This window comes from Pygoscelis adeliae, unplaced genomic scaffold (assembly GCF_000699105.1).
Source record: "Pygoscelis adeliae isolate BGI_AS28 unplaced genomic scaffold, ASM69910v1 Scaffold174, whole genome shotgun sequence".
NCBI classification, from domain to species: Eukaryota; Metazoa; Chordata; class Aves; order Sphenisciformes; family Spheniscidae; genus Pygoscelis; species Pygoscelis adeliae.
In genome coordinates, this window is record NW_008824676.1 from 6,346,866 (window position 1) to 6,373,836 (window position 26,971).

At 36.6% G+C, this 26,971-nt stretch overlaps 1 protein-coding gene across 2 annotated transcripts in view; it reads left to right on the forward strand.

The window, feature by feature from the left end:
• OXR1 (oxidation resistance 1) overlaps positions 1–26,971 on the forward strand; it is a 152,466-nt gene that overhangs the window by 89,739 nt on the left and 35,756 nt on the right. For both annotated transcript variants that reach the window (XM_009323099.1, XM_009323100.1), the window contains 6 exons: positions 96–215; positions 5,839–5,991; positions 13,086–13,270; positions 16,647–17,440; positions 21,401–21,569; positions 24,716–24,878. In XM_009323099.1, coding sequence (XP_009321374.1) covers positions 96–215; positions 5,839–5,991; positions 13,086–13,270; positions 16,647–17,440; positions 21,401–21,569; positions 24,716–24,878 — 1,584 coding nt within the window. The remainder of the gene's footprint in view (positions 1–95; positions 216–5,838; positions 5,992–13,085; positions 13,271–16,646; positions 17,441–21,400; positions 21,570–24,715; positions 24,879–26,971) is intronic.

Below are 26,971 nucleotides of genomic sequence, written 5' to 3' on the forward strand. Positions count from 1 at the left end.
GTTTTGAGAAAGCATAGCAAATATAGCTGAAGTAGTGGGAAATCTAAAGTAAACCTGAAAGCATAACTTCTAACTACATTATATCTTCTTTATAGATTTTGTATGTTCCTGACCCAGACTACATTTCTAGTGTGGACAGCTCCCCCTCTCTAAGTCCTATAAGTCCCCTATCACCTACATCTTCCGAAGCAGAACTTGACAAGGCTACAGTAAATGTAGGTATACCTCTTGTCCTTGAAATTAATCTTCCCTTGCAAGACAAATGTTACACATGCTACGCTTTCTCTTAAACTATCCTTTCATTTTGAGGAGAAAGTACTTACAACACTTGAAGTTGAAAAGTAAAATAGTACTTTACTTTTTAAAGTAAATACAAGCTTTTAATCTTTGTAAATGACAGTTTTCCATGTGAAAACTGATTTGAAGGCAAGTTATTTGTGGCAAAATACTATCCTTGCACACTGTTATCTTAAATACTAGTTCCCGTTGCACTTCTGTATTTGTAACCTTTCAGAACTAGTTAAACATTTGTTTCTAATCTGATTGATAGTTTTTGTGGCAATGATACATTGTCAAGAATACTCAAGTAGCTAAAAGGTAAGGGCTCTCCCCGCTCTCTGTAGAGGTGTGGGAGGAGGTTCTCTAGTTTCATTTAGCAAAACAAAGTAAAGAAAAAAGAAAGTCTGTTTCAGTGAAGGGCTAATACAGAGTTGATTATAGCTGACTTCTACTCAGTAGTTCTACCGTTGTAGACTTTCAAATACTAAAATTGTTTAGCCATCAAAGCTGCTCTGTAATTCAGCTTGAATGTAGATTTTTGGCTAGGAGCTAGCTTTGTAAAAAGCATGTCTTTCCAGGAACATTGGTTTACTGTCAACAGAATTCCATGGGGAGAACTCCAACCAGGAAGATGCAGTGTCGGAGCCTGAGCTTCTCTGTAATTTATACAATTATGACCTTATTCAGATGTTTCTTAATATGTCACTACTATTCTTTTCCCAGTTATTATCTTTTCTCTCAAATTACAAATTTTCTCAATAGCACTTCTTGAGAGAGCTCACTCAAGCTGTCAAATATCTACTCCAGGATTCTGTGTGCTCAAATTTAGGAAGGTTTGAGACTTTAAGCATTTCTTTATTTATTTGTTTGCACGACTTGGTCCAGAGAAGTTTAAATACAAAGGTATTGCTTTGTTGCTGATGTTGTGGTTTAACCCCAGCTGGCAACTAAGCACCACACAGCCGCTCGCTCACTCCCCCCTAGCAGGGTGGGCGAGAAAATCAGAAGAGTAAAAGTGAGAAAACTCGTGGGTTGAGATAAAGACAGTTCAATAGGTAAAGCAAAAGCTGTGCACGCAAGCAAAGCAAAACAAGGAATTCATCCACTACTTCCTATGGGCGGGCAGGCAGGTGTTCAGCCATCTCCAGGAAAGCAGGGCTCCATCACACATAACGGTTACTTGGGAAGACAAAACACCCATAACTCTGAACGTTTCCCCCCTTCCTTCCTTCTTCCCCCAGCTTTATACACTAAGCATGACGTCATATGGCATGGGATATCCCTTTGTTCAGTTGGGGTCCCAGCTGTGTCCCCTCCCAACTTGTCGTGCACCCCCAGCCTACTTGCTGGTGGGGTGGTGTGAGAAGCAGGAAAGGCCTTGACTGTATGTAAGCACTGCTCAGCAATTATGAAAACACCCCTGTGTCATCAACACTGTTTCCAGCACAAACCCAAAACATAGCCCCGTACTAGCTACTATGAAGAAAATTAACTCTACTCCAGCCAAAACCAGCACAGCTGAATAGGTTCCCAAGCCGCATTACAAAGGCTGTGATGACTCTTCTACTGAAAATTACTATTTGGTTTTGCTGTTATACCTTTACTCTGACATAGTATGCCTGCTCTCATGAGGTGTCTGCTGTCATTTGTACTGAATAATTTCTTTTATGGTAAACTGAAGGTGGTGTAGCACAGTAAATAGACTAGTCTGCAAGAGTACGTCCTTCTGTATCGGTCTCAGAATGACTGTAAATGTTAGGATAGGCCTACCCATATAGCGTATGTCGTGAAAAGTTACTCAAGGGAAAATTGTTAGTTTTACTACTAGAAATCAGAGCTTTTCCTGCAGTGCAGTAGATCCCATGTTAGAGAAATACCTTATTCTTGCTTTTGTATATGCTTGTTTGCATATAGTAGATAAAAAGGCTTAACAGTTTAACCATACCCGTAACTTTTTTGAAACTTTTTTTATTGACTGTATGCACATAGCAGAGATAAAAGCTTGAAAGTGTAGAAGAAACAAAGTAGATTAAAATACTTTAAAAGTTAAAGTCCTCTTATGCAAAAGGTTATTTTGTTTAGTGTATCGATGTTGGCAACAATTTGAGTGTTAAATTTAATTTAACTGACACTTAACTGTATTGTCGCAGAACTATTTTGTGCATCTAATTACATGTTGTGGATCACTGTGAGCAGTTCTTAAATGTTTCAGGGAAAGTCAAACAAATGAGCAATGTGACAATATATAATAAAGTGTTTATGGAATTTTGTTTCTGAGGTCTTTCGAAGTACATGTAAGGGGGGAAGGGATGTTCCTAGATATGGTTTGTCAAAACAAAGCAAAGAACAGAAATCACTTGCACTTGTCAGTGTGGACTCTGTGTGTGTCTGTGTTTGGTTCTGTTTTTTAAACAGTCTCTCCAGCAACACAAAAAGCACTCAACTTCTATTTGAGCAGTTAAGGCTGGAGGGTTTTGTTCTTCATCATAGCACATGTTTTCCGTGTTTCTTTTTGCTGATTGCTATCCTTATGAACAAGACAAATACTAGCATACGTTCTCTAATGCTCTGTATTGATGTCTGTCGTCTTTGACTTTCCTCCAATTTTGACTCTAGATCTGCAGTTTAAGCACATTTCAAGATAAAGAGGGTATGATACTCTGCCTGTATAATGTAAAGGGGTCTTCCCTCTGTGCTGTGGTCATTGAAATCGATGTGTTCTTGCTAGAAATTGAATAGGATGACTAACCAATATCTGAACCTCTGTTGAAACAAAATATAAACTGTGATGTGCTTTGTTCTTTTGTTTCTGTTTGGTAAAACATTGGAGTAGCTTACCACAACCATGTGGCTAAATACAAACCAGCATGTGGTTAATATAAGACCTGCATAACCCTGTTCAGTTTTTTACGTTGCTACACTTAAGCTAAGATTTCAGTGTGTATTTCAATAAGTTTGTTAGTGTTTATGGAAGAACTCAGCTTAGATTTTTAAGCCCTTCTTATGCTGCTGGGTTTTGTGAAGGGTTTCTTCATTCAGCTGTCAGATGCAAGTATTTGAGAAGATCCAATAAGCTTTACTACCTATAAAACTTAAAATCCACTTCAAAATAATATGTAGTGACAAGGGTATTGTCATTAAATTTGAAAGCCTGTAACCAGTATTATTCCTGCTTCTGTGTCACGTGGCAATATGAACGAGAAATAGCTGGCTTATTCACAGTGGACTTTGATATCAGCTGGGGACTCTTGCAGCCACTTGCTAAGTTATATGCAGTCACAAAGGTGACCACATAATTTTTAGGAGAAAGGCGTATATAGAAGGAGAACTCTTCTCCAGGAAGTTTGCTTTTAAATTATAACTTCATTAGCTTTTTCAGCAAAATTCGGTTCAGTATTCTATCAGTTGTTTTGGGTTTTTTGTTTGCTTTCTAACTAAAATTGAAAGATGCAGGCAAAGGCTAAAGTAGTGCCAGAGAGATGATGAATTGAATACAGTTGTGCATGATGTTCCTGGGTGTGATTAAAGGCATTTAGCTGCAATCTGTACTAGCGAATAGAACTGAACAGAAAAGTAGAAAACCAAAGGGAACGTAGAAGTTCACACTTTTTATAAATAGTAATATTTTATTAGTAACTAAAAATAGCAATTATGTATGAAACAGAAGCCTTTAAATGTTGATTAAGTTCCAAAACAGGGTTGCTGTGACTATAAAATAGACTTTGGTACTGTCTACTATATGTGTAGCTTTTATTTGAAAACAATTTTTCACTGTCTGTCCTGTCCCTGGTAGGGTTCCATGTTCATTACTTTCTTGGATGTGCTGTTAGACAGCAAGATAGATAACTCTTGCCCACAAAGACCATGAAGGAAATCCTCTGGAAGTTATATCCAGGCCTGTGAAAGACAAAGATGGTTGAGAACAGCCAGAGTGAATTTTCGAAGGGTATATCATACCTGACCAAAGTGATTGCTTTCTGTGATGAGATGACTGGCTCAGCAGATAGGGAAGAGCAGTGCATGTTACTTACCTTGACTAGAGCCAGGCCCCTGACGCTGTCCCAAAGCAGCCTTGTTACAATACTGGGGAAATGTGAACTGAATGGATGGACTACAAAACGGGCTGGAAAAATTGGCAGGATCTTCGGGCTCAAAGTGATTCAGCATTTGTGTGTGGCTGGTTATTTTTTTGTTGCTTGTTTTCTGTCGTGGTGGACAGTTACAAATCCTTGAGGGTCCCTATTGGGGCTAATATTGTTTACAATCTGAATAGGGGGACAGAGGACAGAATGCACTGTCAGCAAGCTTGGGGGAGGGGTGGGCAGCGAAAATCAGGGAAGGTGGTCAATACACTGGAAGGAAGGGCGAGGGCTGCTCATCAGAGGGACACCAAGAGTTTGGAGAGATGAAGTAACAGAAACCTCAACAACAGCTAAGACCTGCCTGGGCCAGAAAGAGCCCCATGTGGCAGTACGGGGTGAGGGTTGGCTAGCTACATAGTGTTTTTCTGCTAAGGGCCAAGGAGAGGTTGAGGCTAGTGTCTCGGTGGACATGTTGAACAATGTCCACTTGTGATGGTGAACGCTGATCACATGCCAGGTGGCTGATGAAAGAGGAATACCAACAGGTTAAGGAAAATTATTATTTCCCTGTCTGGAGGGCTTCTGAAGCTGCATTTGCAGTGTTGTGTCTACTTGTGGCACCTCTAGTACAAGACAAAGGTTGACATGCTGAAGAGAGTCCAGTGGGGGGCCATTAAGATTATCAGGGAATGGAAACATGTGAGGCACAAGGATTGGCTGAGCGCGCTGTTTTTTTTTATTCTGGAGGAGAAAATACTAATGGACAACCTGATTTCTGTGTTGTACTACCTAGTAGACAGGTTGGAGGGAGGAGGAGAAGAGTTGGCGTCTTTAGAGGTTCATAGTAAAACGATTTGCAGCTGCAAGTTGCTGCACAAGAGGTCCTGGTTAAAGAACAGGAAAGTATTTTTCACAATGATGGTGGTTAAACACTGGAGCAGGTTTCTTGGAAAGGCTGTGGAATCTCCAGCCTCAAAGACTTAAACTCAACTGGAAAGGCCATGAGCAACCTGATCTAATGTAGCCTTAGGCCTGCTTTGAACGCAGGGTTGGATGAGCTGACCTTCCAACATAGTGTATGATATTATGGAAGGATAACAGAAGACATTTAATAGGATTATTTTCCAACTTTAGCAGAAGTCCTTTCTGTGAACTTCTGCTCAAATTTTGCGTGTGACAGTGTATTGGATGGTTTTCTTGTGAGTTCTGATGATTATTTTGTGGTTTATTCCCAGGTTGATTCTGAATATCTTTACCCACTTGCATTTCTTACCATGGGCTGGTTAAGCTGTGCTTCATTAGTTATGTACACTTGTCAGATCAAAGCAGTCCTTTAAACTGCAGTGCATTTGGAACCCTATTTTTACATTTGCTTTCATGTCAAAGAAAAAGAACAAAAATTACACAACAGAAAAATCTCTTAATCTTGAAAAAGGCAGGTTGCTAAGATTTTTGGGTTTTTTATATTCCTTTTTAGGATCCAGATGGAGTCCAACGGAAAGAGTCGGCTGCTTCACCAGCACATGCATGTGTTCGTCCTACAAGAGTGGTATCATCCACCTCTGAAGAGGAGGAAGCATTTACAGAGAAATTTCTAAAAATTAATTGCAAGTACATCACTAATGGCAAGGTACTTAAATGTTCAGGTTTTACTGTTACTGTATGGGATGTAAAAATAAAGTACATTTAAACCACAAGCATACAGTAAAACTTAGTTACTGATAGATGGATCAGCTTATATATGTATATATGTCTATATAAATATATTCTTTTTTTATTCACTATTTCCTTTGGACTCCCAGACCACTTGTTTCTTAGACGTGATGCAAGCAGTTAATACATGATTTAACCTGTGACAAACTTCTCTGTAGCCATACTGTTAAATGATTCTCTTGTGTTGAGGGCATGATGTCTGTTTGTTCCTTATGTTAGTATCTCTCAAAAGTAATTCTCTTTACTTACAGTGGAGAAGAATATGCCTTAAACTATAAGGAAATAGGTAGTTGGATGGCTTCACTTGCATTTTCCTGAAGCAGAACAGTGTGAGCAGAATTAACCTCTGATTCTGTAAACAAACACTTCTGTATTGGCTATAGTATGGTAGAAATCTTGATTTTAATTTGAAGCAGTAGTTACAGTTCTCTCTGTCATTACACAAACACCTCCAAGTTAGTGGCACTTAATTAACTTCCATTCAGCTCACAGGTGCACAAATCTTGCGTGGAGTTTTAGGGACTGAGATCATGTCAAAAGACTTTACTCAGAACGCTTTAGGAAAAAAACAAAATGTATTGCTCTCCCACCCCACAGAAAAATGACTGTTAGACACTTTAATCATGAAAAATTATGCCTTCACTCAAGCTGAATGAATGCAAAGAAACTCAAAAGTACTTGTAGTACTACCTCCTTCACCTGAAGTTTGGGTATGTATATACAAATACTGCTGATTCTGTGTTGCGCAGTAGGTTTGCAGGTAAGTTGCACTAATGATAAACAGATTAATAAGAATCTCCTAAAACTGCTTTTTTTTTTTTTTGCTGATGGAAAGGATCACAGATCTATGTATGTCTAGACTTGAAGCCTTTTTACATGTATATTGGCAAAAGTTATGTATTAGAAGTTGGTGAGGCAAGTACTGGAAAAGCTTTGTTTGTTACTTTGTTCTACTTTGCAGTTAATTTGCTTCGCTCCTTGCATTCTGTCCCTAAGTGACTTTTTTCAGGTTGATCCTAGACAAGTCATTATTTCTCAGTTTTAAGTGCTCTGATGCAGAGGAATTGGGAACTGTGAGCCTCTGTTAGAAACTGGCTGTACTGGAAAAATATAATCTAGGGTTAAAATGTACAGTATATTATTTACATGCTGTAATTCCTCAACAGAATATTGTGAGGAGTGTTTACAGCATCTGTCTTTGACTTGCATTTTACAGCCTATTTTCTAAGAGCTTCAAGGAGAATTCTGTTTCTAAAGAGTTGTATAGTTCACTGCAGTATCAGTCCATACTTGGGGAGGTGGGTGGGGAGAGAAATAAATGCTAACTTGCTCAGATTTGAGTGCTAGTTTTAATAAGTTTAGCATGTAATTTAGCCTTTGTCACATGTGGTAGGAATGTCCTCTGGCATGTTGTTTTATCCCCTCCTTGATATATTTCCTGATGATGCAGGATGATAAATCTTCAAAGGTTTTCTGGAGAAAACTTGAAAGATTCATCTTCTGCTTCCCACTCTGGAAGTGATTTTTTGAAGCTTGTTGTTAACTGTTTTATAGGGCTTCAGATGTGAAGTCTCAGTCATCACTGTGACTGATGCTTGTAAACGAAAATCTAGTGAAAGCCTCTTTTTCAATGTGTTTAATTTCACATATGCGCAAGGGCTTGCATTAAGGTAAGACTGTCATTTCTCACTTTTCAAGACTGGTTATTCCGTATGTGTTTGGCGTTGGTTTTAGTCACTCCTGTGACTCCCTGAACAAGCGCACAGGAATTCTCTGCGATGCAGTGGCTGGAGCCTGGAAACACTTGCTCTGTTATAATATTTGTTCTCCATTACCTGGTTATGGCTACTGTTAGAAGCAGAGAGTTGGGCACAGTTAGAAACAGGGTGGTGCGAATATGCCACATCCTGATCAGACAGTAAATCAGGGTAGAGTAATGAGTGTGCTGCGGAGTCACACCTTAACTCACTGTTTATTGTGCATGTAGGCATGCCCTTTCTTGCAGCCACAGTTTGCTGCTTTTGTAGAAAAGTATGCTGTTCTGGCTTTTTGTTCTTTGCACTGTTCATTGGAGGCTTGTTTCTAGGTATCTTAAACAGTCTGCTTGATTGAAACTGAAACTAATAGAGGAGCTCTGAAATACTTTTGTTCTTTCTTATGCTTGCTAGTTTACTTGCCTTGTTTTGAAAAGTAGTAGGTAAAGGAAAATTACTAATACTAAGGTTTAAAAAAAACCCAAACAAAAAAAACCCAACCTGGCAATACGGGAACAAAAAGCACAAACACTTTGTTAATGAAGTGACAAGGAGGACACTGATGAGATTCAAGACTTCTACAAGAAACAAAGACTAAAACTAAATTGTATCTTCATGATAAAAGCTTCATAAATTGTGAATTACAGTTTTTGTTCTATCTTGTGTGTTCAGGAATATAATGGAATTATTTAGAGGTAACTTCTATTTGAAAACTGCTTGTCAGAAGTCCTCTCAAACCTTCTTAAAAGTGTGTTTTACTGAACTGCCTAATCTTAATGTTTGGGCTCACCAATGTCGTAAAGTTTGGCTCTAATCCTCACTTTATCATGATCATTAAAATTTCTATCTCAGATGTTGTATAGTATTTAGAGCTCCCACTTCCTGAGGTTTAAGGAACTTTAATGGAAAGAAGTTAAAACCAATTCAGAGTTGATTATCTGCACGCAGGTGCAGTTTAATCTACTTTCAGTGTGCATGTTTTTGCTTACCTGGATTAATATTTTCTGGACCAACTTTAAGACTAAAGGGATCTATTTTTAATAACTTAGTGCGTCCACATGGTTTTCAGTAATAAAGTGGCTCAGCATTTCTCCTGGGCGTTAGACTAGATGACCTTTAAAGGTCCCTTCCAACCCAAACTATTCTGATTGAGGCTGTTAAATCTGAACATCACCTGAATAGAAATTTACTTCACGTCTTTAGAATCTGTCTTACATACAGGAAACTTGGCTTCTACAAGTGGTGTTTTGGGGAGTTTTCTTCAAGAACCAGAAGTTCCTGTAACAGTATCATGTTGAACTACTTAGTAGCTATATGCAGAGTCTAATTTTTACTTCAGTTTCATTGATGGAGTTTTTGATACTTTTTTCTTCAACAACTAGTTAGAAGTATGGTCCAAGAGAAACAAGTCACTGGCTATTTGGTGGAGGATGTCCTAAAAAACTGTTTCCATGGTCCTCTATCAATGATTGAGCTGCTTATAGACTTTCTTCTCTTTTTTTTTTTCTTTTTTCCCCAGGACTAGAAAATTAGGAGATTACAGCAAACACTGGCAGTATACTGGAGTCATGTAGGAGTTTGTAGTGTGCATGCCATTGCCCAATTTCTCCTGCAAACAAGTTAGAAGGTGGGAAAGACAGAAGCTATTTGTCTTATGAAAGAGTCACAGAAATTGTTAGAGAAAGTGGCAGAAACACTGGCATATCTGAATAAGAATAATTAAAACTTGGGACCAAACAAAATGTTTCTCTATCTGGCTGTTACCTGAGTTTTACCTAGCTACCTAGGTTAATATACGGTGATCCTTGGTAATAATAATAAAAAATGACAGAAATATTAATGATGTTTAGCGTATTATTAAGAATCTCATTTCTAGCCTGTATATTTGGGGCAGCAATTCTTCTCTAGAGTAGTGTTCGTGTAGTAACTGTGGACCATATCAAAAAACTTGTGAGCCAGAAATGTTGCATTGGTCTGCCTTCTGTCATCTTTTAAATAGATAACAATGAAATAGGTCATCTCTTGTTGAGGTGCTGTAAAGCCAGCGTTTTCAAGATACTTTTACAATCTTTCAACTGCTTATAGTCACTGCAAGTGAAGTGTTTGATCAGCTTCTTAGTCAAGTACGCATAAAAGCCTGATAGTTCCAAAGGTTTAATTCTCTATTTCTCTATCAGTGTAATAAATCTTAAATGGAATTATACTTTCAGATTAATTTTTATGCTGAGTATTTACCTATTGGTGTTGAGGGTTTTTGCTAAGACTAAGATAAGCAAGCTTTAGGTTTCTAGCTGTGTCTTGTTGAGGCTGCAGAAGTAGGCTTTAGAATCTTCCATATGTGTCAAGGACGACTGCTCGATGTACAGGTTTGGGGTTTTTCTACCATCAGATAGGTCATTGTCAGATTCTTCTAGGAAGCTTCCATTTACAACAGAAAGTCTCTTAAACTTGTTTTCCTTACATAGTCAGTAGTCTTGCACACTTCTTTGGCTGAACATTCACCTGCAGAAAGATTGTATCTACTGTTCCTCAGTGCCTGAGACTAAACACCACAAGGTACTATACAATTTCTTTAAACACATTCAAATTTGCCCTGGAAACAGACTTTTGTCCTGGATATGATGACATTTCTTTATGATATTGACAAGCCTGGCCTGTGGGTTCTTGGAGGGGTAAGTTGGTGTTTTCTGAAGTGCTAAAATTGAAGCTGAAGCAAGGTAACTGAAATTAGAAGATGTGCAACTGGTTCTTCATACACGTTATTCTAATGTTGTGGCTCTAGTGTTCGGATAAGCAATGTAAAATTGACTTACGAAACTTTTAACTTATTTTGCAATAAAATATTCTTTAATCAGTTTTTCACCTGGGGTCCTAGATGAAGCAGCCTTTTAACTTGCTTTTGAGAGCACAGATAAAGCATTGGATTTTGTTTGTTTAATAAAACCAGGGACCTTGTTGACATGGTGATATGTCAGTTGTGACAGCTCATCCCTTGATAAAAAAAGTCATCTCCTTTCATTGCCTAAAGTCCTCTGCAGCTTCAAAAGCTTTAGACTTCCTGTGTACTTAATTTATCAAGGAAGGATCATTTGTTCATGAAATAGTGAACAAGTGAAGACAGAATCTTAGTCTGAAATGAAGAGTTCTCCACTGAACTTGTTTACTGATTGTGTCCACTGAGCAATACACCATTTTAGAAGTTGGTGTTGAACATTTAAATCCTTCAGCTAGAGCAGTCATACAACCTTACTTTTTTTCTTTTCTCTCAGCCTGACTGTTCTGAAGATTTACATGCAACATGTGGGCAGTAAAAGAATAGAAAAGAATATTTCAGTTGGAAGGGACCTGCAATGATCATTTCGTTCAACTGCCATCAAGGCTATGGCCCTGACTTTTCTGGGTCAGATCTGGAGAATATTAATAAAGTTCCACTCGTGTGTGGTCATTAATGAAAGAGCTCAGATTTAGACTGGTACTGCTTTTTGCATTATGTACTGAACTTACGGAAGCAGTATTTGTTTCAAGAGAAGCAATTGTTCTTCTGAGTAGACTCATTGACTTTTGCAGTAATGTTAAATTTATTTTCTAGACTACAGTGGATATAACCAAATGTAAACTTCTGTTGACAGTCATCCTCTTGGAGTTCCTTTTTGCACCTTGAAAGTGTATTTCCACAATACAGTGCTGGGAAAGAAATACCAGTGACAGTTTTGTTTCAGTGTCTTAAATACCTTAGAATTATGTAAATACGAAAGCACATATAAAACCTGGCTAGTCACTGAACGACTAAGAGGACTTAAATACAAATGCTTGAGCTGCTTTTGAGACTGTTTTCATTTTTCCATAATAGTGATACCATTGGTCATTGCTGTAGGCTTTAATACTATTTTTGGTTTGTTTTCTATAAGTTGTAATTTTCTGCTCACTATATGGCATCTTTGTTTTTCTGCTGCGAAGGTCATCAACCATCACAGTGCTGGGAACAAATTTCTGGAAATGGGAAGGAATGTAGTTGTATTTCATGCTGTGCTGATGTGTCATCTTAAAACAAAACTGAAAACAAACAGTCCCCCCCAATACACAATGTTTGTAATCACTGTGAATAGTTTATCAGTGAGCTGGATATTTATTCAGTTCCTGATAAGCTTCAGCAGCACATGAAGCAACTCTTATGATTCTTGAACAAAAGTTTTGAATGTCTTTCTAAATTTGTAAAGTCCGTTGAATTCAAGATCTATAACTGAAGGATCACTATCATCCTGCGTAAAGCTGCATTTCCTCAAGTTCTTAGTTTTAGCTTAAACATTACCATTCTAACAGTTTAATGAATTTCCTTAGCAGGCAACTGGTGGTGGTGTTTGCATGTTTCTAATGCTAAAAAAAAAGTTCAACATACTGTAAATTAGCTTGGTACCTGTATTGTGTAAGAACCCTACAGCTCATAGTATGAGTATCAACTTTCTTCCCCTCCCCCCCCCCCATTCCCCCCCCCCCCCCCCCAAACATGGTGGGTTTGTTGTTTTTTTTTTTTAAACATGGGTGTTTTTTTTAAACTTTTTTTAAACATGGGGGTTTTTTTCAGACATGAAGTTTAAAATCTACTTGTATTTGTGTACTGCAGCAGTATGATTGTGATTAAATCCATCCAAAGCTGCATCTTGATGCAGCTGCATCTTTAAAAATCTTTAATATTTTAAATCTAGTTTCATTCTATAAATGAATTTGTCCAACCAGTCAACAGGTCTATTAAGTTAGTTTGACATGTATTGGATACTGCTGTGTATAGTGTACTTTTGTGTAAAGAAAATGAAGATAAATTACAGTTTCTTGGTTTTGTTTTTTAATTAAATAGAGAAAGTGGGAAGAGTTAGTCAGGTTTTAGGCAATGCTTGAAGTTTCTTGCAAAACTAGCAATAAGCTCTGTGGCTATCTGGGAGGGATGTATATGTACCTCAGAGAAGCTGCCTAGCCTATCCTTTAGGGTGCAAGGGTTTCTCTTCTTTTACTCAACCCAGCTATTAAGTGGTTGTGAGGAAAAAACCTGTTTTCTTTTGGGGAAAATAGGTGGCGTTAATTTGCTTCCCCAGAAAAATGGTTATGTTTCTGGATGACTGCAAAACACAAGAAACTGTATAAAGTTGCTTAAATAAAGATAAAGATGTTTTAAAAACAAATTAGAAAACACTTTTTTTCCTACAAAAAATGGAGCTGAAATATGAAGGAGAAAATTTACCACTTCTTTTCCCTCTCATTTTAGGGTACAGTCAATGGTGTGCTGCTAGTGACACCAAATAATATAATGTTTGATCCTCATAAAATGGATCCTCTGGTCCAAGAGAACGGCTGTGAAGAGTATGGCATCATGTGTCCAATGGAAGAAGTGACGTCAGCTGCTCTGTATAAGGAAATTGTGGACAGCAAAATTAAGGATTCATTAATCATGTAAGATAGAATAATATTTATAAAGCTTTGAGTAAATATGAACTGTAGCCATATTGCTGACCATACAAAATTAGCAAAACCACATTTTCTTCTGTTTTCCTTTTTAAGAACAACATCAAAGATTGCCTTGGAAGGACCCTTGAGAAAGCTTGCTTTACCTTAAGTTCTCACATTCTGTATACTATATAGAATATATCCTCTTCTATATACATGGATTCTGATTTCCTCCAATAGTCTCTTTTAAGAATCAGTGTATAACAAGAGGTACCACATCACTTCCTCTGCCCCTTCCCCACTATGAAAACAGTAACAGATGCATTTGATTCTTCGGTAATTTAACAACTGATGTACAGAATAGAAAAGGTGCAAATCTTTATTGTTTACCATTTTTCACTTCTCAAACTAGCTTCACATACCCTCTTGTTGCTCTGAGAAATGATTGTAAGATAATTTTGAGGCTTGTGTATATTTTTATGGCATTAGGAGTATATTTTTTCCCTCTTTGGCTCGGGGAGGAACTGCATATTTGCCTTTGGGTATAGCCTTGTTTGGCGTGAGCAGAGTGACTTTGGATCAGTGAGCTTTAATTGCTGGTGTTCAGCACTTAAAACTGACTTTAAACAGCATTATAAAAAAATCTTTGTTCCATTCTGTCTGTTGCCTAATTTTTATACTGTCCTCAAAAATAGGATGTATTCTAATATTAAAGCCAAAAAGGATTTAAAAAACAATAGAAAAATTATGCCACCTCTACCTACCACAGCCCATAAAGCACAAACTTTTACAGACTACCTTGATCATCTAACTGCAGGGAAGTGGACTCCTTTAACCAAGGTAGAGTTGTCTATATGTATGAGAGAGTAAAGCTGTTTCCCTGATGTGTATGTAACTCTAAAAAACGTAACCATTTTCAGTAAGGTATAAAGATTCTCAGTAACTCTGAAAAATGCCCTTTGACAGTTCTTGCGGGTAGTGTGCTAAGCACATCTTTTTTGATAATCTTGTGTATCTGGACACCCAGAAGAAATAACTTGTCTTGTACCATTTTTAAGCTCACTTTCAGCAGAGACTTGGTAGCAAACTGGTATCTTGGCATGGTCTTGTTTGCTGCCTGAAGTCATGTGTTTCTTGAAAGAGCAACTCATGTATGTATTACTATACTAGTACTTTCGGGGCTTTTGATTTAGTATGACGATGCCTTCAGCATGATTGCTTTCTGGAAGTTTATTTTCCAGATTGAGTTTTAAAAAGTTGCTTGTAGTTCCTACTTCAATTGATGTATAGAGCAAGTAATGAGGTCATGAAAATTAGATGACTCTTTTTAATCTACCTGTTTGAATCATAATATTGCAGTTGCAAAAGAAGTCTTTTTCATAGCATGTTTAGTTTCTTAATGACTCAATGGTGACTCACAAATTTACCTTCCATGCCCTGTTGGTTTTTGTGCTCTTGTAGCGCACACACTTTCTATTTTGTTTTGTTTATAATGTAAATGCATATGGAATGAAAACGTGTCTAATAATGAAAGGTCACACTGTGCATTCATTGCCCTGTATGTCCGATCTGATTTATCTTTCTTGTCAACTTTATAAACTGTTAAATAGAACACTAACTTCTAGTGTTTTCTTCAGTCCCAGCACTTTTATGCCTTAACCTCATCAAAATTTGAGACGTTTATAAATTTTGGGGAAAACAAAATTCAAATTTCTAAGTCTGTAACCAGAACTCCCAACAGCTACAGGTAGATCTGACAAGACCTGTGTGTCTCAAGGTATTTGAGACTTAAATCATGTTTTCCCGCTATTACTTTTTTCTAAATATTCCACTGTTATAATTAACCCTCTTTTCCTCTCCCAATTTAGCCAGCTTTCAAACCTGTTTAAACTTGGAAAAACAATCTGAATACTGAAAATAAGATTATTGATATAATGGAAACTGATCACAAACCCAATGGATTCTTTGGTTCTTAAAACTGTAATTTCATGTTGTATAGTTTCTGTATATATAAGCCACAATCTGTGGTGAAACTGGAAAAAAAAAAATATCTGAAAACATACAGCTGTTCTAAAGATTTCATGAACCTTAGGTTGTGCTTGTCTAAGAGCACCTCTTACCAGCATAATCTCGAAAAATCAAGGAAACGGCCCAGTCTAATCCCCATGCTTTGTAAGCAAAGTTACTACATCAGCACAAGCTTAATATCAGCTTCATGTTAACGCTTGGGTAAGAGGATGCATTTGCTTTGCAAACATCCTCAATTTTAGCGCTCCCTCAGTAATGTCAGTAATATGACCTAACTAAATAAAAAGTTTTGTAGACGTGTGGAGTGGATTTATCCTTCTTCAAGATGAGCGAGTAAGGTACAAGCTTCTTAAAAGCATTTGATACTAGGTAATGGAAGATGTAATGTGCTTGCAGTAGCAAGGGAGTTAGCATTGAGAACTCTAGTCAAACTTATGTTTAAACATGAGAAATTTGTGGAGGTTGTCAAAAAAACTGAACAGTACACAACAGTGGAAAAGCTTGAGTCCTGTAGATATAGTTGAGCATGTTCACAGTCCCCTTGTAGTCCTCATAGAATTCCTGGTTAGCTTATTTTGAAAGGCAGGTTTAAATAAAATTATTTCCTTTGGGGAAAATAAGTTCTTTTATGCTTGCTTTTTTCTTACACTATTTATCAACATTTGATGTCTGCTCTTTAAATTGTTCAGTTGTACCAAGTAGTTTGGGATTTATTTTGCCTAACAGTGGTATCCTCAGTTAGGTACCTGACTGGTGAAGACACTAATCACTGTTAGGTATTTCCCATGGGCAGAATGGTAAGATCTACCTTGATGGTTCCTGTTGTTCTGCGTTGACTAGCTTAGATAGTTAAGGTTAGACCAGATGATTTCTGCCATTCATTTCTTACCAGTGAGCTAGGTGTTCATTTCATAATAGAGCGGGACAGATCCATACAATTGTACTGCCCTCTTTGGTAGACAAAACTTAAAAGATTGTGGAAGATTTCTACCTTTAGAGATTATGGTTGTGTGTAGCTTTTTGTTGTTTTTCCCATTTTATATTTATGCTTTAAGCATCTCAGTCTTGTTGGTTTCAAAGGAGAGCTTCTCCTTGCAAAAGTAATGGCATGAAGTTGAGAAGTCCTATCTATGTCATGCTGGCAAAAGGTCTTCTATAAGCTTACCGTTACAAGAACATATTTTATGCTTGTTTCTTATTACTGATGCTCTGGAGTTTTTTTTAGTTTGTTGGGTTTTTTGTTTGTTTGCTTTAAGAGCACCTTTAAATTTTTTCAGCATTAGACAAAACTTACTAAAAAAAGACCTCGATGTAAAAGGCACCTGCTGTAACAACATTCTTATTTGCTCAACAGAGATGTAGAACAGCTGTCTGTAAGGGAACTGTGCCATTCCAAGAAAGCTGCAAAGAGCAATACAGATGAAATGGATTCCAGGATTCGGGATACAGGCAATGACAGTGCTAGTACTGCCCCAAGGAGCACAGAGGAGTCTCTTTCAGAAGATGTCTTCACAGAATCAGAACTCTCTCCAATACGTGAGGAGCATGTTTCCTCAGATGAGCTTCGACAAGACAAATCTTCTGGAGCATCATCAGAATCTGTCCAAACAATAAACCAGACTAGTGCTGAATGTTTAACAACCATTTCAGACTCAAATGAAGCTGCCAGTGACTTAAAACCCAGTGCCGAAATGGTTGTAAATGTTAAACAGTTTGGTACCCACAGCTTAGGTTCAGAAAGTGCTGAAATGTCTATAAAGGGGGGACAAGAACCTAGTGAAAATATTGCAGATGTCCTCCAGCAGTCTTTGCAAGGATCACATGGTAGTGAAGAGCATGACAAAGAGGCAGAAGTGGGCAATGATCAATATTCCTCACTAGGAAAAGAAGCAGAAGGAGAGAGTAAGACGAGAGAGGAATGTCCACATTGTGAAGATACCACAGACTCTCAAAAGACAAAGACAACTAGCAAAGGAAAAGTAGTGACAGAGCGAACTCAAGACTCAGAGACAGAAGTTGAGGAACTCCGCAAACTCTGGAAGACCCACACTATGCAACAAACCAAACAACAAAGAGAAAACATGCAACAGGATTCACAAAAAGAAGTTGGTCAGAAAACTGTGACTGCAGGAGATGGGCAATTAGAAGGTGAGTGAGTCAGTATTTATGGATACCGTGTTAGCCTTCAGATTTACAATGTATCTCCCTCCAGCTCATCAGAATTTTTGTTGTTCTTCATTCTGTAGAACACATCTCCCCATATATTGCTTATATTTCTCATTGGCTTGAAGATATACCTAAGTTACGCCTTATATAAACCACTGGGGAAAATATTGCTCGGGAAACTGAAAACATGAATACCTTTGTTACTGTCACTTTTCCTCATTAAGATCATATTTATGATCATATTAAAACACAGTATCTTTGTAGGGGAGATTTAAATGAGCTGTAAAATTAGATCCATGATGCATTGGTCACTGTAGAGCTCAAAATTAAAAATGTTCTTTAGCAATCAGCTGGCTGTCACTTAAATTTTGATCCCAGTGTACATGTGTATGAATTTCAGGGAAATGAATTTCATCTTATTTATAGCATGTCTACCTTGTGGTTAAGGTTTATTATGTGAGCAGCGAACACTGGAGTCTTAACACTCTTTGATACTTTCAGAACTTCGTTTCACTTGCATCTTGTCATACTTTCATGCTGACTAGAACAAGGTTAAGCATACAAAAAGCATTTCTCAAGATAAATAAGAGCTAGATGGTAAGAAACTAATACTGTGAATATGGGGAACAACTAGGTCTATTTCCTGAGTACCTTTACTCTTCTGCAAAGATCAGGCCCTAGAATTATTAGTTGGAAGTTATCTTGAAAGTCTGTTGAAGTTACTCAATTAATATAAAGAAAAAAAAACTTTGTCTTTTTTAAGTAACTTTAAGATGTTTCTGTATGTATTTGATTTTGCTTTTTAAAAAAATTTATAGGTCACTTACTGATGCTGTACCATCTTACTAATGGAGATAAACTAGTTGTTTTAATTGTGCAATTTTGGGGGCTAGAAACAAAACATACCTATAATGCCTGTCACAAACTAACATATTATACGTGAAGTGCATTTGAAGGTCAAATTGTTTGTTAATTATCAAAAGTTGAGATTGTATTGAATAGAGAGGTATATTCTTCCGTTGACAGAAATTCATCTTAGACTTCAGAATTTGATATGATAGTTTTTGTTGGGTTTTTTTTCCTCCTTCTGTTACGGAAGTAACTGAATTTTGAAATTTGAAGCAGATTAATAGTTGCATCATTCTGTGATAAGTTTGGCTTTTATGCCTTAAATGTTAGACTAAATCCTCTGGCAAAAATGTCAGCTAGCAGTAGTTGCTGGTTGTGACTTTTAAAAAAAAAATGCAAACACCAAGTGTTCTTTGCCGCAGCTGCTGCTTTTCTTACAATTGAATTATTATTTAATTCAGTTGATGCTTTAGTTTTGCGGGTTTTCTAAAAGATTGTATCATTGAGTGACTCTGCAGGTTTTTCATGATGATGTGATCTGTACAGTCACAGAGTATATACATATATAATCAAAAAAGTGTACATACAGTTAGACAGAGGAGTGCTAGCTAGAAACCTTCTGCACATAATGTTACAGCCTCACTGAAGGTTGTGGGGGTAAAATAGAAAAAAAAATGAAAAAAGAAAAAAAGCACAGGTTACATTTTGGAGATTTGTGCCAATGATTTCAGTCCAACTTCAGTTGGAATTACCGTATGTTTCTTATTCTTCCATATTTTATTAGCAGAATACAAATAAAACGGTAAATTATGAATCAATATTTCTCAATCTAGATAGATTTGGTGAAGCTTCTACTGCCTTTGTCTACAGGCAAGTTTAAATAGAGCAAGGTAAAAGCACAGATCTATTGCTTAACTCTGGAAGGTCATCGAAGACTAAACATGACAGGTCTATTAACAGTAGGTCACTAAAAAATTGAAACACTGTAAACACATTCTAATATCCTGTCTTTCAGACTAAAGCTCTGAAGTAGACATTCTATGAGTTTTGTATCATTGAGTTACCTAGATAGTCTTTATCTCCTTCGTATAGCAAGGACTTAGTTGAATTTCTTCTCTTTTGTGGGAGTTTTGAGCATCTAGGTTATTGGGAGCTACCATTTCTTGATCTTTGCAGAGGTCAATGTTTCTGAGTTTGGAATTAATGATCTATTTGTTCTGAATGTTGAACAGGTGATGCAATGCAAGTTGATAACTATGAGTAGACTAGAATAGCTAAAATGGTCTCCCTTGGCTTTTTTTGTATTACCCAAGACTCTTTATATTATCTTCTATTTCTACAGACACTTATGTTAACCACTGGACTGAAATAAAAGCTAGCTGTAGTTGATACTTTGGAGAAATTTTAATGGTCTATAGTTTTGTGTGTGTATAAACAAGCTGATGAAATCTCATTAAAGATAACGTGTCTGTTTGCTGCTTAGTTAGCTGGATATTGGCAGAGATTGAAAGGAGAGGAGAAAAAAAAAAAAGGCATGAGACACACAATAGCCACTACTAAAACCTTTTTTTTCCTGATTAATTCTGTGTCAAATATACAAAATATATTGGAGAACACACCAAAAAAAGAATATCTTAAATAGTCCTTTTAAGGTTTGGGGGCAGGGCTAAGTTGTTTGTTTTCATTCTCTCTGCTAGCTGGAACTATAATCTCACTCGTTTTTCTTTTTTAAGGTATGGTACAAATCCCACTTCTCTGAGCTCTAAGTCAGAGAAGTTCTAAACTGCTGCATCTGAAGGACCAAAATCCCAAATGTCAGATCATTTTAAGAGTACTTCTCTAACACTGCCACAAAGTTCATGTGCCAGTCCTATGAAACAGGTTTTCTGTTTATTTTGGGTTCTTCTTGGTTTTGTTTTGTTTTGTTTTAATCTGACAATTTACCTTTGAGCTTACAGATTTATAAATTACTTCCAAATCATGCATATTATGACTATTCTACCATACTGTATACTGCAGGTATAATTCTAAAATGTTGTAACTGAAAATTAGAGGCGCACATTTAAATATTTATTTTTAAAAAAATCCTTTTGTGGGACAATGCTATTCTAAGCTTTATGGTGAAAATCTGATTGAGAAAACATACAGTAGAGATGTTTATAGGTCAAGAAGGTAATGTTTTCTGTTCTTAGTGTATCTGTAGTCTGCATAGACACTGAAGGACAACTTCAGCTGTAAAGAAAAGATGAGTATCCTAGAAAATGGGAACATGTCTGTATGTACATGTAACACCAGAGGTAGGATAAATCCTTTGTTATAGCTGATCATAAGAACTCCTAAATTTACACTTTCCTTCCTTGCTTTAAAAAGTCTCTTGTAGCTGGAGCTCGCGTTCTAGGATTTGGGCAATTAATCTAGCAAAGAAACAATTTTAAGAAGGCTTCTTCCTTTACCTTCTGCTGAATTGACAATCCAGACCTTAACAGAATTATATGATTACCCTTAGTTCAATTAAATATACTAATGGAGGGGAAAAGCCCGTACCACAACATCCAGTATACTTCATCCTTAAATGGAGTTCATATCTTGAAAGTGTTTGATATAGCTAACAAGTTAAAAAATCATCTCAATCCTCTATTAGTAGTGCCAGAACTCTTCTTTTTTTAAATGAAAAGTAACTAATAAACAGTTTTGACGTATGTGAATCAAGCCTAAGTACTTATTTAACACTGTGTCTTTTGCACGTATACGGAATATCTTTTTAACAGTGGGAGGGTTGTCTGATTCAGTGTTGGGGGGATATGCATTGAGAATACCTTCTGAAATACTTTCAAGCATGGATGAAAGACTATCATAATGTGATCTGGGGTTGGAAGCAGAAATGAATGTTAGAATTATTCAAATGTATTGTACTCTGAAGTTAATTCTGCTGATGCAATTTACATAACAAAAAAGGACAGGTAATTATTACTACCTATCTTACCTCATCTCCTATTACTTATTTATCTATACGTCCTATATGCCTGTATTGGCTAATAATTTTGTTAACCTCTTTTGTACATTGTGGATAGCTTATTCTTTCTTTACTAATAGGTTCTTCTCTTACAAAAGAAAAGAGACGACATCGATCTCACAAATTTCTGCGTCTCAGGGTTGGAAAACCCATGAGAAAAACATTTGTTTCACAAGCAAGTGCATCGATGCAACAGTATGCACAGAGGGATAAAAAACATGAGTACTGGTTTGCTGTTCCACAAGAAAGGTAAGAAGGAGGTAGACTGTAAAAATCAACACTTTCCAGTAGGTCTCTGAGCTTTTTTTTCTGCACCATTCAAATTTTTTCAGTGAATGTGTCTATAAAGCAACACAAAAAAGGGACAACAACTAGGATATTGATGATTGGCTTGTACTTAACACTGGAATATCTCATTACCATACTGAAGCTTCACTGATTTACTTGAGTTACTTGTAGGTTCAGCCGGTAGTTTCTCATGGTATTATTTAGGCTTCTGTTTGTAGCAAGTAAATAATGAAAGAAAGATTCAAGTAAATGGTGTCTGGTGAAGGAAGTGAGTTGTGCAACAAAGTTTTTATTGTCATTATCTGTGCTTCCCATTATTTGGAAACTTTCTAAAAATTGTCTCTACTTCTTAGAGCTCTGGGTTCAGAAGAGCTAGCTGGGGTTCTTTTGTCTTATCTTTATATATGGAACATAAGTTGCTTCCTGGAAAAATTTTGAACATATCTACCAGAAAAATATCTAAATTTGTTGCAGTGATTCATAGACATGAGATGTCCATGCTCACTCACTGGTAAAGTCTTGAATTCTTAAATGATCTTTACTGCTAGGAAACTGACTTATTTTCAAGTTGAATGTGATTTTTTGGGGGGTATTGGAGATTATTATATCCCTGTCAGAAGAGGAGGGAGAAAAAGAAAAGAAACAACAACAAAAAACTATCAGCTATCATCCTGTATAAATACCTACACACAATGATCAAGTCACTTTTCCATCTTTTCTTTTGAGCTGAATGACATAGAATGTCCAGTTGGGGCACTGCAGTTGAGGACAGATATGGATCAATTGGAGAGAGTCCAGAGGAAAGCAGCAAGACTAATTAATGCCTAGAAAGTGTAACATATAAAGAAAATTAGAAGTAAGTGGGGTTCTTTAATCTAAAGGAGAAAAGGTTGATTACAAACATAAAATCATTTCATACTTAAAAGTTGGCTGCAACAAGAAAGGCAGTAGTCTTTTTTTGTGTGTGTGTGTCCACTGTGAATGGAAATGTTTAATGGACTGAAATTACATCAAAATATTTGAGCTTTCCAACAGGGAGAAATGAGTCTGTGCTAGGGCATCACTAAACTGCTTTTAAACATCGCCCCCATTGCTCCTAAGTGGTGGAGATCATGCAATTTCTTGAGACAGATGTCTGTCATGCTGATTCTGGTATAGTTAATCCTGGTTGGGCCAGGTGACCTCTTGTCGTTACAGTAAACTCAAATTTTCTTCTTCTATTCATATCATATTTAATTTGAAAACAGGTAAATGTTTCACATATGGCATTGATGTCTTGGTCAGCTGATTAAAAGATTACTGTCTCTTTGGTTCATTTTCTAATGTAGCAGAGCAAGTACTTGTCTTCAGCATAAAGCAGAATTTATCACCTATTTTGGAAGAAATAGTTCTTAGTTTGCAGTCTGTATCTGATCTCCTTGGAAATTACTCCACCTATGAAGGGTTTCTCTAACTGCACGGGCAATTAGTAATCTGTTCTTTATCCATCCAGTGTGTGTACTATGGTTTTGTACACAGTCACGTGGTGGTAGCGAGGTGTTTGTTTTCTTAATTCAGTGTTAACCTTGCTGAGTGCTACTCTGCATAGGTCAAAATATTTAGCGTCAATCCAGTTGTCTTTGTCACCTAGAGGTAAGAAAGAGAAAAAAGTACGTATCTGACAAACCTGCATTATTTCAGTGTACTTAATCTCAAATGAGCCAGTCTGGGAAGGAGTGTCTTAGAGTTCCTTAAACATCAAGTTTTATTGACTTTTTTAACTTCTATAATTATACACAACTTCAAGTTCTTAAAGTTAAAATCAGGATTTTTTTTTTATTTTCCTACTTGTAAGACTGTTTAAATAGATACCTCATTCAGTGCGTGAGGAGCCTGCAGCTTCTTGTTCTGACTTTGTCATAGAACTTACCTAGCCTTATGCATCTGAAATGTTTCATTCTCTCTTACTGTCAGAGAAAGATTTGTGCTTTTTTTTTTTTCTTCCCCTTTCATTAATGTTATTCAGGAACCTTAATTTTAACAAGGGTGACTTTGAATAACTGACGCTGTTCAGAGACTATTATTACATATGTATGTGCTGCATCCTTTTAGACAGAGACACGTGAAAATTATAGCTGCAGTTTTGAGAGACTTTGCTCTGTATCTCTTTGCTGTTCTTCCAGTATTCAGTTTTGCAAGGATTTAGTAAGGTGCAGGGGGGAAGTCCAAATATTGTTCTGCATGCTAATCCAGTATGCAGATTCTGGATAGCAAATATCTCTGGAGAGAGACAAAAGGAATATTCAAACTCTTGGTAACCAGAGCCACAAAGCTCTAGCTCTGAAGCTGTCTTTTCCATAATGAAGAGATACTAGTAGATTCATTGCATGTCCTTTTTCTAAATGCTCCATCTGTGCACCTACAGGAAATGCTTAAACAGTATAGACTGACATCTGTTGGGATTGTAAATAACTTTCTTCTTGTCATTTGAGCATTTTGTTCTTCCAGACTGGAGAACCATGCCATTTGTGGCAGATAACTTAACTTAAAAGGAGGTGACTTGAGTCTTGGTACTTACTGCAGTCCTGCAGTTAGATTAGTCTAAAGTTTATGATCTATCTATAAATATGCACACTTGCAGCCTTATTTCCTCATATCTCTAGTAATTCTCTGTCTGTATAATTTTGGTTACATGTCTTGCGAGTGTTCAGCTCTTCTTCAGGGGTGGGGAAAACAGACATGCAGACACTTTTAAATTCCAATTTTGTTCATGTTTTTGTCACTTTTTAAATAAAATTAAAAAATCTTAGTGTTTTATTTTGGAAGTTATTTCAGTTGTAAACAGAGATTTCCAACGGGACAGCAGTGGTTGAAGGACTGTACTTGTATATGAAAACTCAGCTAGTCAATTACCAACTTGTTTCCTGTTTTTTCCTCCAGTGTCAGCTTCATATAATTAAAAAGAAAAAAAAAACTAGCTTTTTTCAAATGTCTCTAATATCTATTAAAACATGAAATAGTAAGTATTTTCATTTTAACCTTAAATACTTCATAATTATTAGACATGACCCAAAAGATCACAAACTTACCTTATTTTTCTTTTCTGTATTATTACTTGATTTCTCTAGGACAGATCACTTGTATGTCTTCTTTATCCAGTGGAGTCCAGAGATATATGCAGAAGATACTGGGGAATCTCTTCGGGAACCTGGATTTATAGTGGTAAAAAAGAAGGAAGAGCCTGAAACTAGTAAAGAATCTGCTACTGAAGATGCTGCTAAAGAGTGGGAGGTAAGGAAGAACAGTGTCAAAGATAGAAAGATACTTTTTTTTTTAATACTTTCATAGGAATATAGTTAAAATAGTGTTAAATACTTTCCAATAAGAAAAACAAAGCAATGTGCTGTATTAGTCTGCTTACTATGATCATGACTGTTTAATTTATGCCATCCTAATGCTTTGCTCTAACATCAGTTCAGGGCAACATTTCACAATTGCAAGTCATTTTTGTATGGAGCAAATTGTAACTTAAAACTCAGAGTTGAAAGGAATGTGAGTACAGCAAAGAAGTTGCAACTTTGATGAAGCAGACTTAGTTTTCAGTCAAGTAAACTGACAATTTTCTGATATTTATTATTCCTGTATCTAGAATGTTGAATACTTATTGTTAAGTCTCAAAACAGGGATGAGACAACAGAAAAGGAAAATTAATCTGTTAATGACATTTTTTTCCAATGTCAATGTTTTCCAGTGTAGTTAACTTCTCAGTTATAACTTCCTCGTACATTAAGATGCTGTTGCATGGATTTTAGTAATATACTGTGACTGGAACTATCTTTTTATTTTTTATAACAAACACATTTCTCCCATGTGAATCTGTGTCCACTGTGTTTCTATGGACACATCTTTACATGTCTACATGGTTTTGTTTTGTAGTGTACATACAGTTAAAGCACTTGTAGTCTCGTGCATTCAAGTGTCAGTCAAAAGTTTGATGATTCTTGTCATATATATTGTAGAAGTATCCCATCAGCACTGTTTAACTTGAGTCTCAGGACAGCAATTGCAGTCTCTGACTGTAAGACTGATTTTTCCTTTTTCTTCCCCTTTCCCCAGTCCCTCCCCACGATGGAGCATGTTGAAATTAAGGAAGTCTATACTTGTATTTTATGTAGAGTGTAAAAGAAACTTTAAAAACCTGCAATAGTCTAAGTACGGGTAATGGTTTTCTTCTTAGCTCCAAAATTTAGAATCATAGTAGAACTCTGACTTCAAACTTCTCACTTAGGTGAAGTATTAGGCTGTGGTTACAAAACACTATCTCTGCAGCTCAGTGATTTTTGCATGGAGCATTTTTGCTGTGAGACACTAAAATGAGTATCATAACAGCATGTCTTTTGAATCTTCATATTTTCAGTGTATATATATTGCTCGAGTATTTCTACCAGCAATGTATTTTGGTGTTGACTCTTGCTCAGAGCCTTTAAGTATTTGATGTTTTAAAACTTGGCCTGTTGGAACACAGGGATCAGTGGCAAGTGATCAATATTATGGTTTAAGGCACAGTATGTCTCTCTTCTAATGAGCTCTTCAGTAACTTTGCACCTTAATATAATTACAGAATAATTTCCACAGAAAACAGTGCAAAATTTTCTACAGGATTAAACGTTGTAACTTTTTAGGAGTTACTTCTGAAGATAGTACAGGCAGTCCTTTTCCTACATGCATTAAAATCTGTAAGTTACTTACTACAGAATGAGGTCATGCCTTAAGCCTTTATTTAGTTCTCCTCTGGAAACAATTGTAGAAGACATATTTCAAAAATATTGTCATTTCTATATGTGTTATGTGAAAATTATGTCAAGTTTGGTTCTCTTAAGATTATCAAATAATAATTTTCTGGATTTAAAAGTTATATAGATTAGTGAGAACTTTTTAAAAAAATATGTTATGCAAGTTCAAGAAATATGCTAATGTGGTGGTCTGTGCATTTTAACTTGAGTAATGTGACTTCTTATGACTGACTTCTAGTATAAATCTGAAAGCTGTTAAAAACTAACTTTTTAATCAGAAATGTTTGACAGTACCAGATGGTTCAACCTGTCATTACATACAACTGCATTTTAGTGGCTTTTAACATGTGCTGGAAAGTATCAGTACATACAGGGAACTGTAGCTGTTGTTGTTGTCATAGAATCATTAAGATTGGAAGAGACCTCTAAGATCATCGAGTCCAACCGTCAACCCAACACCATCATGCCCACTAAACCGTGTCCCTAAGCTCCTCATCTACACGTCTTTTAAATGACGTAGCTCCAGGGATGGTGACTCAACCACTTCCCTGGGCAGCCTGTTCCAATGTTTAACCACTCTTTCAGTAAAGA